This window comes from Artemia franciscana, chromosome 10 (genome assembly GCF_032884065.1).
Source record: "Artemia franciscana chromosome 10, ASM3288406v1, whole genome shotgun sequence".
Classification (NCBI taxonomy): Eukaryota; Metazoa; Arthropoda; class Branchiopoda; order Anostraca; family Artemiidae; genus Artemia; species Artemia franciscana.
Window position 1 is genome coordinate 37,165,151 of NC_088872.1, and position 15,481 is coordinate 37,180,631.

Sequence of the window (15,481 nt, forward strand, 5' to 3'; positions counted from 1 at the left end):
TTTTTGTAGATAGGAGCTTGAAACTTCAACTGTACGGTTCTCTGATATGCTGAATCTGATGATGTGATTTTCGTTAATATGTTATGACTTTTAAGGGGTGTTTCCCCCTATTTTCAAAAATAAGGCAAATTTTCTCAGACTCGTAACTTTTGATGGGTAAGTCTAAACTTAATGAAACTTATATATTTAAAATCGGGACTAAAATGCGATTCGTTTGATGTAACTATTACTAAAAAAAACTTTGTTTTTGTAGAATTTCGGTTATTATTGAGCCGGGTTGCTCCTTACATACAGTCCGTCACCATGAACTGTTTGATTCGTTACCACGAACTGTTTGGTCAGCGCCATGAGTTATAATCACAATTGTGAATTCGATAACATGGCTCAAAACAGACCGCAGGTTTGGGTTGCGAATTTCGCCGGGATGTCGGTTGCATTTATAAATTTTAATGTTCTGCTGTTTGTGGAACGATAGAATTTGTGACCCCCCAGCATGCGGAGCATAATGGGGGTTTTTATGTTTTAAGTTCACTCCTTATTTTCATTTTAAAAACTTGTATTGACTTAATTTTCGACAATATTGTTTACGCAATGTGTACATGACGTAGCTTGTTTTTCTCTTTTGGACATTGACTGTTTGGGACGAAGGTGAGGTTAATAAATGTGTTCTTGTTTTTGTTGTTTTTTCGCCATTTATTCAGATTTAATTCTTCTGTAGAAGTATCTTAAAGTTTCAAGATAACCCAGATTCACGAAATCAAAGCTGTTTCATTTAAAATCCAAACCCCCTAAGTCGATTTTCTTCAAAAAGAAACATTCGTTTTTCGCTACAAGGAAAACTTTCCTCTCAAGGGATTTTTTTGCAGAAAATGGCGGGAATATTTTTCTCTACAAAGCTTTTAAAAGTTTTCTCTAACAAAGTCCTAGCTCGTTACTCCAAGGTATAAAAGAAACTTCCTTGTTCCAAAAACATGTCAAAAGCTGTAGTAAAATAAAAACGCAGAATTCTGTTTTCAATAGCATTGATTCTCATTTTCTTCTTCTTTTTGAGATTATTTAGGAGACGCTTTTGCAAACTTTTAGGAGTATTGAAGTTTCACAAATCTCGAGCAACAAAGAAAATCACTTTATGAGGAGCGTTGCAGTAATACGTCTCCTTTTATTCTTTTTTGTTTCATTTTTTCAGTCAGCGCTTATGGGGTGAGGAATAAGCAGGCAGAGGACAATCCCAATGCACTATCATGAATTAATATCTAGTGTAATATCATGAGTTAATATCTAGTGTAATATCATGAGTTAATATCTAGTGTAAATTTGAAGTTACAGGGAAAAGGCCAGCTATCCCCTTGCCCCCTTCCCTCGGCTCATGTATGGTTCCATCCAAAGCAAGTTCCTGGACCCCTGGCTGTAAGAAGATTTTGTTTCAGAAAATGGCTATCACGAGCAGAGATTGGCCATATACACTTTAAAATGGTAAATAGGCCTAAGATCTGTTGAATTTTATCAGTCTGAGAATAGACTTTAAAAAGGTTATTTTGGGTGTTGCTTCTCCATCATCGTACTGCAAGTTACATACTCACTTTTCCATTTCCAAGAACAATAATTGTGCACGATCCTGGGCCAGTCTTCTATCTATATATCGGACCAAAAATCAAAATTGTTTATCGAAACTATATTTGGAAATTTCTGTTTATTTCCGGTTTCATCTACCATCTACCAGGTCAACAGAAAACAATACGTTATACGAAAAGTTCTAATTAATATCTAGTGTAAATTTGAAGTTCAAGGGAAATGAACAGCTACCCCCCTGCCCCCTTCCCTCAGGTCATGTATGGGTTCATTCCAAATAAGTTCCTGGACCCCTGGCTGTAAGAAGATTTTGTTTCAGAAAAATGGCTATCACGAGCAGAGATTGGCCGTTCACACTTTAAAATGGTAAATAGGCCTAAGGTGTGCAGAATTTTATTATTTTGAGAATAGACTTTAAAAAGGTTATTTGGGTTGTTGCTTCTCCATCATCTTACTGCAAGATGCATACTCACTTTTCCATTTCCAAGAAAAATAATTGTACCTGATTGTGGGCCAGTCTTCAATCTATATGTCGAACCAAAAATCAAAATTGTTTATTGGAAACGATATTTAGAAATTGCTGTTTATTTCCAATTTTGTCAACCATCTAGTAACATCCAACAGAAAAATTCCAGAATACAAAAATTTTCCGTTAGTATCTACTGTCAATTTGAAGTTCTTGGGGCGGTCCCTTCCTCCTTCACTACGCCGATGGTCAAATGGCAATTTTTTCAGTTTCTTTTAAGACATAATTTGAACTTTAGGTTATTATTGGCCATGGTTTGCCCTTTACTATGTTGATTGACTTTCCACTAGGCTGGTCGACAACCGTGAATCAGAAAGTAACCCTTGAATGATAAATAAGAAAGTTGGTTCCTACGTAGTCCGTACACAATAAACGCTTAACATAGAAAATCATTTGAAACCGTAATAGAAGTATGTACATTGGTGCAAAATTGCACATCAGCTATTAAGGAAGGGCCAGTGGATCTTTATAGAATTTGTGTACATAGGAAGTCTCAAAAGTGTACTTTTAACCGCAAATTTTCGAATTTCCAATGAGCATTCAGGTATATAACCACGGACGGATAGAGGTGAAAAATCATTGCCGGAATATTTAATTATAGAAAAATGGCTAAACTCCCCCCAAAAGGGGTGCCATCTTAGTGAAAATTATATAATGAAATTTAACAGCTATCAAAAATCCACAGCCACTATCTATGTAACAAAATTTTTACCTTTTTCCAGAGAAGGATGGTCATGCATGGTGTGTCTTTTAAGGGGTGATTGTGTGGACCAAGGACTAAGTGGATTAATTGGTGATTGAGGGGTGAAAGTTATGGATTATAGAAACGGTTAATTTGAATGAAAATTTGGGACCCAGTGACTTTCTCAGGTCACAAAAGAGGTCACGCTACAGAACAATACTTTCTCTAGCATTTTTGTCCGTAAAGAACATTTTCCGAAACACATTTCGAAAATTGAACGAATATTCTCATGCTCATACTTTTTCTTAGGTGAAGTTAAACTTAATAGCTTTTTATATCTGGAATCAGCACAAAATAAAAAAAAAGTAATGCATTAATCGTTGTCAAAATTTCTTCTTTTAGAGTTTTAGCTACTATTTTGCCGAGTGGCTCCTTACTTACAGTCTGCTACCCCGAACTGCTTGGTCAGTTTTAAAAGACAATGGGAAAAATGATAGCACAAGAAACAGAAAGCAAATTTAAAATAAATAATATTATGCTGTTTGAAATTTTGTTGACACAGTAAAAGACTATTTAACTAAGATTAATTTTTTTTTTTTTTTGGAACAGCATGTTGTAAAAGAATCCCTTATTTTTGTGGACTTGTAATATTTTACGTTTCCAAAAAATCATACCAGAAAATAACTGGTATTTTAACTGGTTGTGCACTCTCTCTTCTTGTTATTTTTCATTTACTCCCTCATGGTAATTTCTGAGTTTGTTTTGCTTATCAATAGTTTGACTTATCATAACCTACGATTCTCTTTCTCATTATCATTATTAGGAGAGGTGGAACCACTACCAGTAGATAGAGGCTCAGGTCTTCAGGGCCAATTGCCTCTGCATCCCAAAATCTATCCTATATTTATGCTTGGAGAAACCAATGATTGGTTCGGCTTTCCCACACCTACAATATATTTTTCCAGCTGCCGGACTTCTCCTTCCCTTAGTATGGACTCCAGTTTAATAACAACATCATGAAATATCTCTAGTCGGTGTCTAGTCTTAGCTAGACAGTCTTCTATCAGATGCCTTCTTGCTCCAAAGTAGTCGTCTCACATTTTTGATGTGATGTGGATTTACCCCTCCCTATTCAGGAAAGATATTTTCCAAAATTTCTAATTCCTATTATGGCTTTGGTAACCATTTTCGTCTCGGACCTTTTCAGTCGTAGAAAATGTTTAGTCAGGGTAGGACTAAACTTTGGGAGTAATTCCTTCGCTTCCTTACAACCCACCTACCTGTGCCGATTTTTTTCCGCTCTCTCATTGCTCCAACCCCTCACCGCCGCCTTCCAGCAACTCTGAGGAAATGGAATTAAAGGTTCTGGACCGTAATATCTCAGTAATGTCCCAGCCTTAGCTGCTTCACCTGTCATTTCTCTTTCTAATGGTTTTGGGTTTTATTGTTGCCCCTCACTCTTTCTGAATTTTTTTCGACAATTTTTTTTTTAATTAATGGCAAAATCCAACTTATTGTTTTTTATGCTCTCTTTCTACAGAAAACGAACAAAACTTACAAGAACTTTTAGAAAAAAAAATACAGAACTTTTAGAGAAAAGTTCAGTAAAAGTAGCTCAACTTAACAAAGTCGTATTAGGTTTCACAAGGCTTGAAACTGAATATTTATTCTTACCTTCTAACTTAATACCCTTTTAGTTTTACCTGTAACTGGGAAGTTAGAGCTAGAGCTATGCAGCCCAAGTTATACATATTCTATCTATCTCCCAAGCGTCTCAGTTGTTTCAACCCTTTACCTGTAGATCCAAATTCTCGAGTGTGTACTGGCTAACAAACAAGTACCCACATTTCTGTAAAAGTGGCTCAACTAAACGACGTTGTAATAATTTCCCGCAGTTCTAATATTATGTTATTCCAGTGCTTTATTAAACGCCAAATATTTGAGTCATTTTTCACGAATCCTTTTTAGTTTAAAAGAAAACTGTAGAATGCACTAAGCAGCCATTATTTTTGTAGGTTTTAAAGTTACATTTGTTCTTTGCACATATAGCTTCTATTTTCCTTTTTTGATTTAATCTCTATTCTTTTTTAATAAATAATAAACCTGGCAAAGATTGTTGTCTAACTGGGTTTATCTTAGTTAGTAATTGGAATACCAGGGTTGTAACAGTAGCTGCAACCTAGTAAACAGCGGACTGTAAAGAAATACTCATCACACTGACGTCTTTTATTCTAACTACTTTAGGACTTCCTTTTTTTCACATTTACTGCGATGGATCATAACCCCCTCCCCTCCCTCTCAGAGTTAGATTATTGATGCTTGGGAAATACTAACCATTGTCTTCCAAACTAGAGAACCATTTTTGTCATTTAATTGTGTGCTCATTTTCCTCTGCACGATTTTTTTTATTATAAAAATTTCTGTAATAAACATGTTTTTTATAAGCATTAGACAAGTACTCGACCTGCTAAATCCAAATCAGCTTTGAAGAGAAATTGACTAACCTTATTTAGACCTAGGTCACAATTAAGCTTTCCCCTTTAGAAGTATGTTATCCAGAAGTGTCACACTTCGAACTGACTGTAATCAGCAAAAGGATGACTAGGATACCTTAAACAAGGCCGATTAAATTGCGCATTTGCAGAGGTCAAGTTCCTTTTCACCCTGAGTTTCACGAATGGCTCAACAGGAAACAATCATGGCAAATAATGTGAAATGATACACCAGAGCCTTCGGATATCATAGAGAATTTATGAATAGAGTCATTAAAAGATAATGGCCTTTCAACAAGAAACCGCACCATAGGAAACTGGTGTTTTCTGCAATTTTGCGCCCTTAACAGGAGGTTTACCATCCCCCTCTCGGCCTCTTGAAAATGCGATATGCAGTGTCCACCTAAAGTTATGAGCCAAAAAGAGCTCGGGCTGATTTTTAAAACACGAGACAATAAATACGCCCCAAAAAGAGGCGATTGATGTTGACTGAAAAAGACAATGAAAATCAGCATATTAGAGAGCCTCTCGGGAAGGTTTGAAACCACTACCAGCAAAAAAAAGCGAAATTGTACATTTTTTCTGAGAAGGATGGTCACAGGCTAATGTTTATTCGTTGTTTCTGAGGGGGGGGGGGTGTGTATCTATCCAGTGGTCTTAGAATATGGAGAGAAAGCTAAATCGAAATTTAAAAATCCAATGTCCTTTTTAAGAAGCAATACAGATTTCGCCACACCAAACTAGCCTTTTTTGACACTCTGTGGCGCCCAACGAATATTGCCCCTGAGAGGATCAAATCGATATAGAACCATTAAAATATAATTGTTAATCGATTTATAACTGTTGAACAACTGCTTATTGAGTGTTGTAAGTCTCAGAAGCAGTAATGCAGCGTGGTGGCGCATTTATCCCTAAGGATGGGCGTGGCCTATACAAAATAACGGGTTAATATATAGATTTATATGTTTCATTTAAGTCTTGATAATATTACGTATATAGACACATAATTATTTAACAGCTATTACAGAAAAGGTTCGGTTGATCGTTCCATGGGTGAAGGAGGGAAGTGCACCTGAAAAATCCGAAAGTGCAGTTCTATTCCCAAAAGTTGTAAACATCAGAAAGGTCCAGATATATAGAAGAAGGATTCGGAGAGGGATAAATAATCTTTAGCCACGCTTCATTTCCTGGTGCAGGTGCGTTTTCGGAGTAAGTCTACAATATGGGTGCTGAGTCATCTTACTTTAGGTTTTTCTGTCCTTTGTAATATAAAATATTGCATCTATATGTTTACCGGCACAAAATGTGAATAGGTGGAGTTCATCACAAGCTTTTCCAGGAAATTTCTCTGAATTTTTCGCCAAATTTCATCAAAATCTAAATGGCAAAACTCAGAATTTTCTATTTATCCACATTTTAATGTTATCTTATTTCCATGGAAAGGGGGATTCGTTCCTCTACCGACATTCCTACCGGTGTCCCTGGGAGATATCCTTAATAAAAAAGGATTCGTTAGAGCAACTCAACTTGAAAACAATAGAAATGATGGCGCTATAATTCATTTTCTTTATTTTAAGCAATCTTTTTTAGTGAATATTTCGAGGCACGCAGTTTTTCAGGGATGAATATAATTCTAAAAACATCGTTACAGGAATGCTCTAAATGCAAGAAAAACTTAATTGGAGCAGGAAACAGCACCTTCCCTCACATTTAAGAGAGCCATGGATTAAAAAGTTCATAGTGACAAACTGTAAGCAAATGTGACCCATGTTAACAGAAAGTGAAAGTCTAAAAAACAAAATTACTTAAAATTTAGGATCGGATGATCTCCTTGTTGATTAAAAAGGTTACAGATATTGTCATTTTCATCCTAATGAGCCTCCTCCCTAAATTCCGATACTACTGTTTTCACACGATCTTCCCTTGGAAAAAAAGTGTATAAATCTGTTGTAGTTGTACATATGCTACACAAATTATTTCCCTTTATGTTTGAGGCGTAGGGCTGTAATTATTATCTATAATGTTTATAGACATGATGTAATAATAGTACTTTTTTTCTGTTTCAGCTTAATTCTATTTTCTAGGAGATTCTGTCTTTTCTTTGAAATTGCCATAAATTTGATTCACGCAATGAACTTTACTATGAAGATTAACCGAACTAATAATTACTAATCCTGGATCGGGTTCAAATCCGAATTATTCCTTATTAGTTTTTCTTTTAAACACCTTTTAATACTTTTGGTTGCTATGGACCGTGATTTGATATCTATTGGGTTGCAGCTACTGGTCATACAGCCCCAACAATGAAACACTTATGCTCAAATGTGTCTACTAATGATTATGTATCAAATCAACATGGTATGTTGCTAAGGCTCACTTTGCAAAGGCTCACTCAGTAAGATATTTTGAGCTTTTTCACTGACTAATTGAATCTTAAATTCATCATCTGCATCGTAAATATGCCTTTGTGCCGAAGGTCAACATAAAAATGGTTTAAACTAACAATTAAATAAAAAAACAAATATTTTTAACAGAAAATAAGGAGCGCCATTTAAACTTAGAACGAACAAAAATTACTCCGTATATGAAAGGGGCTTTCCCTCCTCAACGCACCACTCTTTACGCTGAGGTTTGGCTCTTTCTCTCATCTCTACTTTTTAAAACAGTAAAAAACTTTAGCGTAAAGAGCGGGGTGTTGAGGAGCGAACAGCACCTTCCATGTACGGAGTAATTTCTGTTCGTTTTAAGTTTTCATGTCACTCCTTACTTTCAGTTAAAAAAAACTTGTTTTTTCACTTAATTTCTGAACGTTTTTGAATTGATCCATGATTTTGGCTCTCAGCACATGAATAATTAAAACGAAATATGCATATTAATTTAGTTTTTTGGCTCAATGGCTTTCTCATACTTTTGATCAGACGATTTTGAGAAAAAATGTAGCGAGGGAGTAGGCCTATCGTTTTAAGTTTTAATGCTGCACCTTACTTTCAGTTGAAGACACTTTTTCATATTTATTTTTTAATAGTTTTTAAGAAAAAAAGGCTAAAAAATCCTCCACTCCCTTCATGGAAATTTTCTTCCACCACGACAAATTCCTCCTTGAAAATTCCCCCGCATATACTCCTCCCCTAAGCCCATCCCCCACCAACCAAAAAATTCTCCTGAAAGCGTCTGTACACTTCCCAATAACCATTACAATGAGTCAACACTGGTCACAGTTTGTAACTTGCAGCCCTTCCTACGGGGACTGTGGGGGAGTTAATAGTCCACAAAGACTTGGTACTAGATTTTTCAACTATACTGAATAAAATGTATATCTCAGAATTCTGATTCGGTTACTTTTGGAAAAAATTAGCGTGGGAGGGGGCCTAGGTGCCCTCCAATTTTTTTGGTCACTTGAAAAGGACACTAGAACTTTTAATTTCAATTAGAATGAGCGTTCTCGCGACATTCTAGGACCACTGGGTCGATAGGATCACCCCTGGGAAAAAACAACAACAAATAAATAAATAAACACGCATCCGTGATCTGTCTTGTGGCAAAAAACACAAAATTCCACATTTTTGTAGATAGGAGCTTGAAACTTCAACTGTACGGTTCTCTGATATGCTGAATCTGATGATGTGATTTTCGTTAATATGTTATGACTTTTAAGGGGTGTTTCCCCCTATTTTCAAAAATAAGGCAAATTTTCTCAGACTCGTAACTTTTGATGGGTAAGTCTAAACTTAATGAAACTTATATATTTAAAATCGGGACTAAAATGCGATTCGTTTGATGTAACTATTACTAAAAAAAACTTTGTTTTTTGTAGAATTTCGGTTATTATTGAGCCGGGTTGCTCCTTACATACAGTCCGTCACCATGAACTGTTTGATTCGTTACCACGAACTGTTTGGTCAGCGCCATGAGTTATAATCACAATTGTGAATTCGATAACATGGCTCAAAACAGACCGCAGGTTTGGGTTGCGAATTTCGCCGGGATGTCGGTTGCATTTATAAATTTTAATGTTCTGCTGTTTGTGGAACGATAGAATTTGTGACCCCCCAGCATGCGGAGCATAATGGGGGTTTTTATGTTTTAAGTTCACTCCTTATTTTCATTTTAAAAACTTGTATTGACTTAATTTTCGACAATATTGTTTATGCAATGTGTACATGACGTAGCTTGTTTTTCTCTTTTGGACATTGACTGTTTGGGACGAAGGTGAGGTTAATAAATGTGTTCTTGTTTTTGTTGTTTTTTCGCCATTTATTCAGATTTAATTCTTCTGTAGAAGTATCTTAAAGTTTCAAGATAACCCAGATTCACGAAATCAAAGCTGTTTCATTTAAAATCCAAACCCCCTAAGTCGATTTTCTTCAAAAAGAAACATTCGTTTTTCGCTACAAGGAAAACTTTCCTCTCAAGGGATTTTTTTGCAGAAAATGGCGGGAATATTTTTCTCTACAAAGCTTTTAAAAGTTTTCTCTAACAAAGTCCTAGCTCGTTACTCCAAGGTATAAAAGAAACTTCCTTGTTCCAAAAACATGTCAAAAGCTGTAGTAAAATAAAAACGCAGAATTCTGTTTTCAATAGCATTGATTCTCATTTTCTTCTTCTTTTTGAGATTATTTAGGAGACGCTTTTGCAAACTTTTAGGAGTATTGAAGTTTCACAAATCTCGAGCAACAAAGAAAATCACTTTATGAGGAGCGTTGCAGTAATACGTCTCCTTTTATTCTTTTTTGTTTCATTTTTTCAGTCAGCGCTTATGGGGTGAGGAATAAGCAGGCAGAGGACAATCCCAATGCACTATCATGAATTAATATCTAGTGTAATATCATGAGTTAATATCTAGTGTAATATCATGAGTTAATATCTAGTGTAAATTTGAAGTTACAGGGAAAAGGCCAGCTATCCCCTTGCCCCCTTCCCTCGGCTCATGTATGGTTCCATCCAAAGCAAGTTCCTGGACCCCTGGCTGTAAGAAGATTTTGTTTCAGAAAATGGCTATCACGAGCAGAGATTGGCCATATACACTTTAAAATGGTAAATAGGCCTAAGATCTGTTGAATTTTATCAGTCTGAGAATAGACTTTAAAAAGGTTATTTTGGGTGTTGCTTCTCCATCATCGTACTGCAAGTTACATACTCACTTTTCCATTTCCAAGAACAATAATTGTGCACGATCCTGGGCCAGTCTTCTATCTATATATCGGACCAAAAATCAAAATTGTTTATCGAAACTATATTTGGAAATTTCTGTTTATTTCCGGTTTCATCTACCATCTACCAGGTCAACAGAAAACAATACGTTATACGAAAAGTTCTAATTAATATCTAGTGTAAATTTGAAGTTCAAGGGAAATGAACAGCTACCCCCCTGCCCCCTTCCCTCAGGTCATGTATGGGTTCATTCCAAATAAGTTCCTGACCCCTGGCTGTAAGAAGATTTTGTTTCAGAAAAATGGCTATCACGAGCAGAGACTGGCCGTTCACACTTTAAAATGGTAAATAGGCCTAAGGTCTGCAGAATTTTATTATTTTGAGAATAGACTTTAAAAAGGTTATTTGGGTTGTTGCTTCTCCATTATCTTACTGCAAGATGCATACTCACTTTTCCATTTCCAAGAAAAATAATTGTACCTGATTGTGGGCCAGTCTTCAATCTATATGTCGAACCAAAAATCAAAATTGTTTATTGGAAACGATATTTAGAAATTGCTGTTTATTTCCAATTTTGTCAACCATCTAGTAACATCCAACAGAAAAATTCCAGAATACAAAAATTTTCCGTTAGTATCTACTGTCAATTTGAAGTTCTTGGGGCGGTCCCTTCCCCCTTCACTACGCCGATGGTCAAATGGCAATTTTTTCAGTTTCTTTCAAGACATGTTTTGAACTTTAGGTTATTATTGGCCATGGTTTGCCCTTTACTATGTTGATTGACTTTCCACTAGGCTGGTCGACAACCGTGATTCAGAAAGTAACCCTTGAATGATAAATAAGAAAGTTGGTTCCTACGTAGTCCGTACATAATAAACGCTTAACATAGAAAATCATTTGAAACCGTAATAGAAGTATGTACATTGGTGAAAAATTGCACATCAGCTATTAAGGAAGGGCCAGTGGATCTTTATAGAATTTGTGTATATAGGAAGTCTCAAAAGTGTACTTTTAACCGCAAATTTTCGAATTTCCAAAGAGCATTTAGGTATATAACCACGGACGGATAGAGGTGAAAAATCATTGCCAGCATATTTAATTATAGAAAAATGGCTAAACTCCCCCCAAAAGGGGTGCCATCTTAGTGAAAATTATATAATGAAATTTAACAGCTATCAAAAATCCACAGCCACTATCTATGTAACAAAAATTTTCCCTTTTTCCAGAGAAGGATGGTCATGCATGGGTGTGTCTCTTAAGGGGTGTTTGTGTGGACCAAGGACTAAGTGGATTAATGGGTGATTGAGGGGTGAAAGTTATGGATTATAGAAACGGTTAATTTGAATGAAAATTTGGGACCCAGTGACTTTCTCAGGTCACAAAAGAGATCACGCTACAGAACAATACTTTCTCTAGCATTTTTGTCCGTAAAGAACATTTTCCGAAACTCATTTCGAAAATTGAACGAATATTCTCATGCTCATACTTTTTCTTAGGTGAAGTTAAACTTAATAGCTTTTTATATCTGGAATCAGCACAAAATAAAAAAAAGTAATGCATTAATCGTTGTCAAAATTTCTTCTTTTAGAGTTTTAGCTACTATTTTGCCGAGTGGCTCCTTACTTACAGTCTGCTACCCCGAACTGCTTGGTCAGTTTTAAAAGACAATGGGAAAAATGATAGCACAAGAAACAGAAAGCAAATTTAAAATAAATAATATTATGCTGTTTGTGCAACACAATAAATTACCTATAGTCAGCAGACATCTTGAGGAAATTTTTTAACCAACAATCCTTTGTTCTTCACTATTGTGTTTTTAGAAACTTTATTTGTTATTGAGAGACTGTGGTCGAACAAGAGACTAAGAAATTACACTATTTGTCTTACGGGCAAGGCGTTCATTTGTCTAAGCTTTTACTGGAAGAGTCACTTGTAAAAAATGCCAATTATTGATTTATCATTTGATACGATAAGCAAATAATTGACCTTTCTACAATTAAAAAATGACAAAATAGTACGGTGCCCATTAATTTATCATAAGGATAAACATTCTTACTTTCTAGTCTCAGATAGCACGGAATTTGATATATTGTTTAATTCAGTTCAACGTGTTTTTTGCTTACATTCATTAATAAGACACAGTTGTACAACGGGAGCAACACTTTGTTTTTATTTTGTTTCCCAAACACCCACCCCCCTCTCTCTCTTTCTGTATCACTAATTCACCTTATTGTTAGAAAATGGTAAAGGAAAGTGGAAGTGGAAGAACCACCACGGTTATTACGAAAAGAGGGACCTCAGTCTGGATAGAAGAAGATGACGTTACATATTAAATAGAACGTGTAACTCGGCCCAGTTCCTAAGAATATAGTCATCACATCTATTTGAGCCAGAGCCTACAGTGTGTAAGCTGAAAGAAAGTTCCGCCGGTTCTTCCGCCAGGCTATTCTTTATTCGAGTCATGTTTCTGCTTTCGAGTAGAAAGTTCCGTTCTAGCTGGCATCAGTTTCAAATGGTAGCTGTTTTAAAATAGTTCAGTGCCTAAATGCTAGACATGTGTTTTATATGCCCTGCAGAACCAAAAATTGTTTTTAACAAAACAAATAGAAAATATCCACATCCAAAGAAACCATTGCCGCATAGATCCGAAGCACTGCCATCTACTGCTACCAACCATTTTATCTGAACGATTTCTTTTGAGCCCCCCGTATAATTTTCTGCACTTAGCGCTGAGGTAGAGGAATTGTATCACATATACATCTTTATCAGTCTCTCATACAAAAAGGAAATTAGGTTTTTAACCAAGAGAGGAATAATTTTTTCAACATTTATCAATACAGACCCTTGAAGATGTAATAAAAGTATTAAAACAGTTTTTATTTTCTTTTCAAATATGGTCGATGAAATAAGCAATTTCATCGACCTGAATGAAGCTAAATGAATTTAGCTTCATTTACATTTAAAAAAAAAAGAAAAAGTGAGGTAAGTCATAACTTGGTGAAAATAAAGCTGAGGAGCACAACCAGCCCCTAACTCTCTATCATCTCTTTTGTGTCTTTGTAAGCTTTTCAACAAAAAGAAAGATATGCTGCATCTTATTTGACGCATATTTACGTAAGAATTTTAAACCGATATTATTACAGAAAGGTAGGCATGTTGCGTTCCTTTTGAACCAAAATCACACGAGGAGTTTCAATCTGTATCATTAAATAGCAAACTTTCAACTCTCGTGTTGAGGCCCTGGAGAAAGGGCATTAGAGCATTCAGGTTTTTAAAAGGCTGTATTGAAGACCTGAAAGGTTTAGCTTTCAGGTATGTCTAGAAGGATGTTAAACTAAATCAAAAGACATTATATGTATCCAGGCTGTAAAAATGTATATGCGCAGTATCACAGGAACAGATATGGGCTTTAAATTGAGTTTCTTATGGAATTTTGAACGAGAGCTTGAACTAAAGTAAAAGATGGTGTGTACAACCAGGTTTTAAAAAGAGTGGGTCGAGTTCATTCCAGAAACCAAGGGAATTGAGGGAATATTGTACTAAGTCAAAAGGCAGTGTGTGCATCCAAATAGTCCAAAAGTTGTATCTTTAATATCTCAGGAATAGTAAGGGAGTTAAGTTTATACTTTTAGAGGATGTTGATGATGATCTAAAACTAAATCAAAGGACACTATACAAGTAGTGAGGACTTTTAAGGTCCTGCGACCGCTATAGGGGGCATACTTTTTGAGCCACTAACCCATCAAGATTTTATTACGTGCACCTGGGTCTGATACAATACTATCACACACCTGTAGAGGTATAGTACATCTCTATGCTCCGTAATAGGGAATGTTTTCTTCAAGATGATGCAATGTTTTGTTACATGATAGAGAGTGTTTCTTTTTTGATTGTTTAAAAACCTAGAGATGTAGAGTTAAAGCATTCAGGATTTTTAGTCAAGATACAAACGTTATATCACATTTTTTTTACTCTTTGAAAAACATACGAGGGCCAGGAAAAGCCTTCCGGCCACCTTCAATTAAGGCCATGGTCTAAATTGATCATAACCCAATATTTTCTGCTTCACACACACACACACACACACACACACACACACACACACACACACACACACACACACACACACACACACACACACACACACACACACACACACACACACACACACACACACACACACACACACACACACACACACACACACACACACACACACACACACACACACACACACACACACACACACACACACACACACACACACACACACACACACACACACACACACACACACACACACACACACACACACACACACACACACACACACACACACACACACACACACACACACACACACACACACACACACACACACACACACACACACACACACACACACACACACACACACACACACACACACACACACACACACACACACACACACACACACACACACACACACACACACACACACACACACACACACACACACACACACACACACACACACACACACACACACACACACACACACACACACACACACACACACACACACACACACACACACACACACACACACACACACACACACACACACACACACACACACACACACACACACACACACACACACACACACACACACACACACACACACACACACACACACACACACACACACACACACACACACACACACACACACACACACACACACACACACACACACACACACACACACACACACACACACACACACACACACACACACACACACACACACACACACACACACACACACACACACACACACACACACACACACACACACACACACACACACACACACACACACACACACACACACACACACACACACACACACACACACACACACACACACACACACACACACACACACACACACACACACACACACACACACACACACACACACACACACACACACACACACACACACACACACACACACACACACACACACACACACACACACACACACACACACACACACACACACACACACAC

The 15,481-nt window shown here is 36.6% G+C and overlaps 1 protein-coding gene across 1 annotated transcript in view; it reads right to left on the reverse strand.

The window, feature by feature from the left end:
* LOC136032155 (nitric oxide synthase-like protein) overlaps positions 1 to 12,338 on the reverse strand; it is a gene marked incomplete in the record, with an annotated part of 293,001 nt that extends 280,663 nt beyond the window's left edge. Inside the window, 1 exon segment of the mRNA XM_065712338.1 lies at positions 12,170 to 12,338. Within this exon segment, the coding sequence (XP_065568410.1) occupies positions 12,170 to 12,186 (17 nt within the window).
* Between the last annotated feature and the right edge of the window lie 3,143 nt (positions 12,339 to 15,481).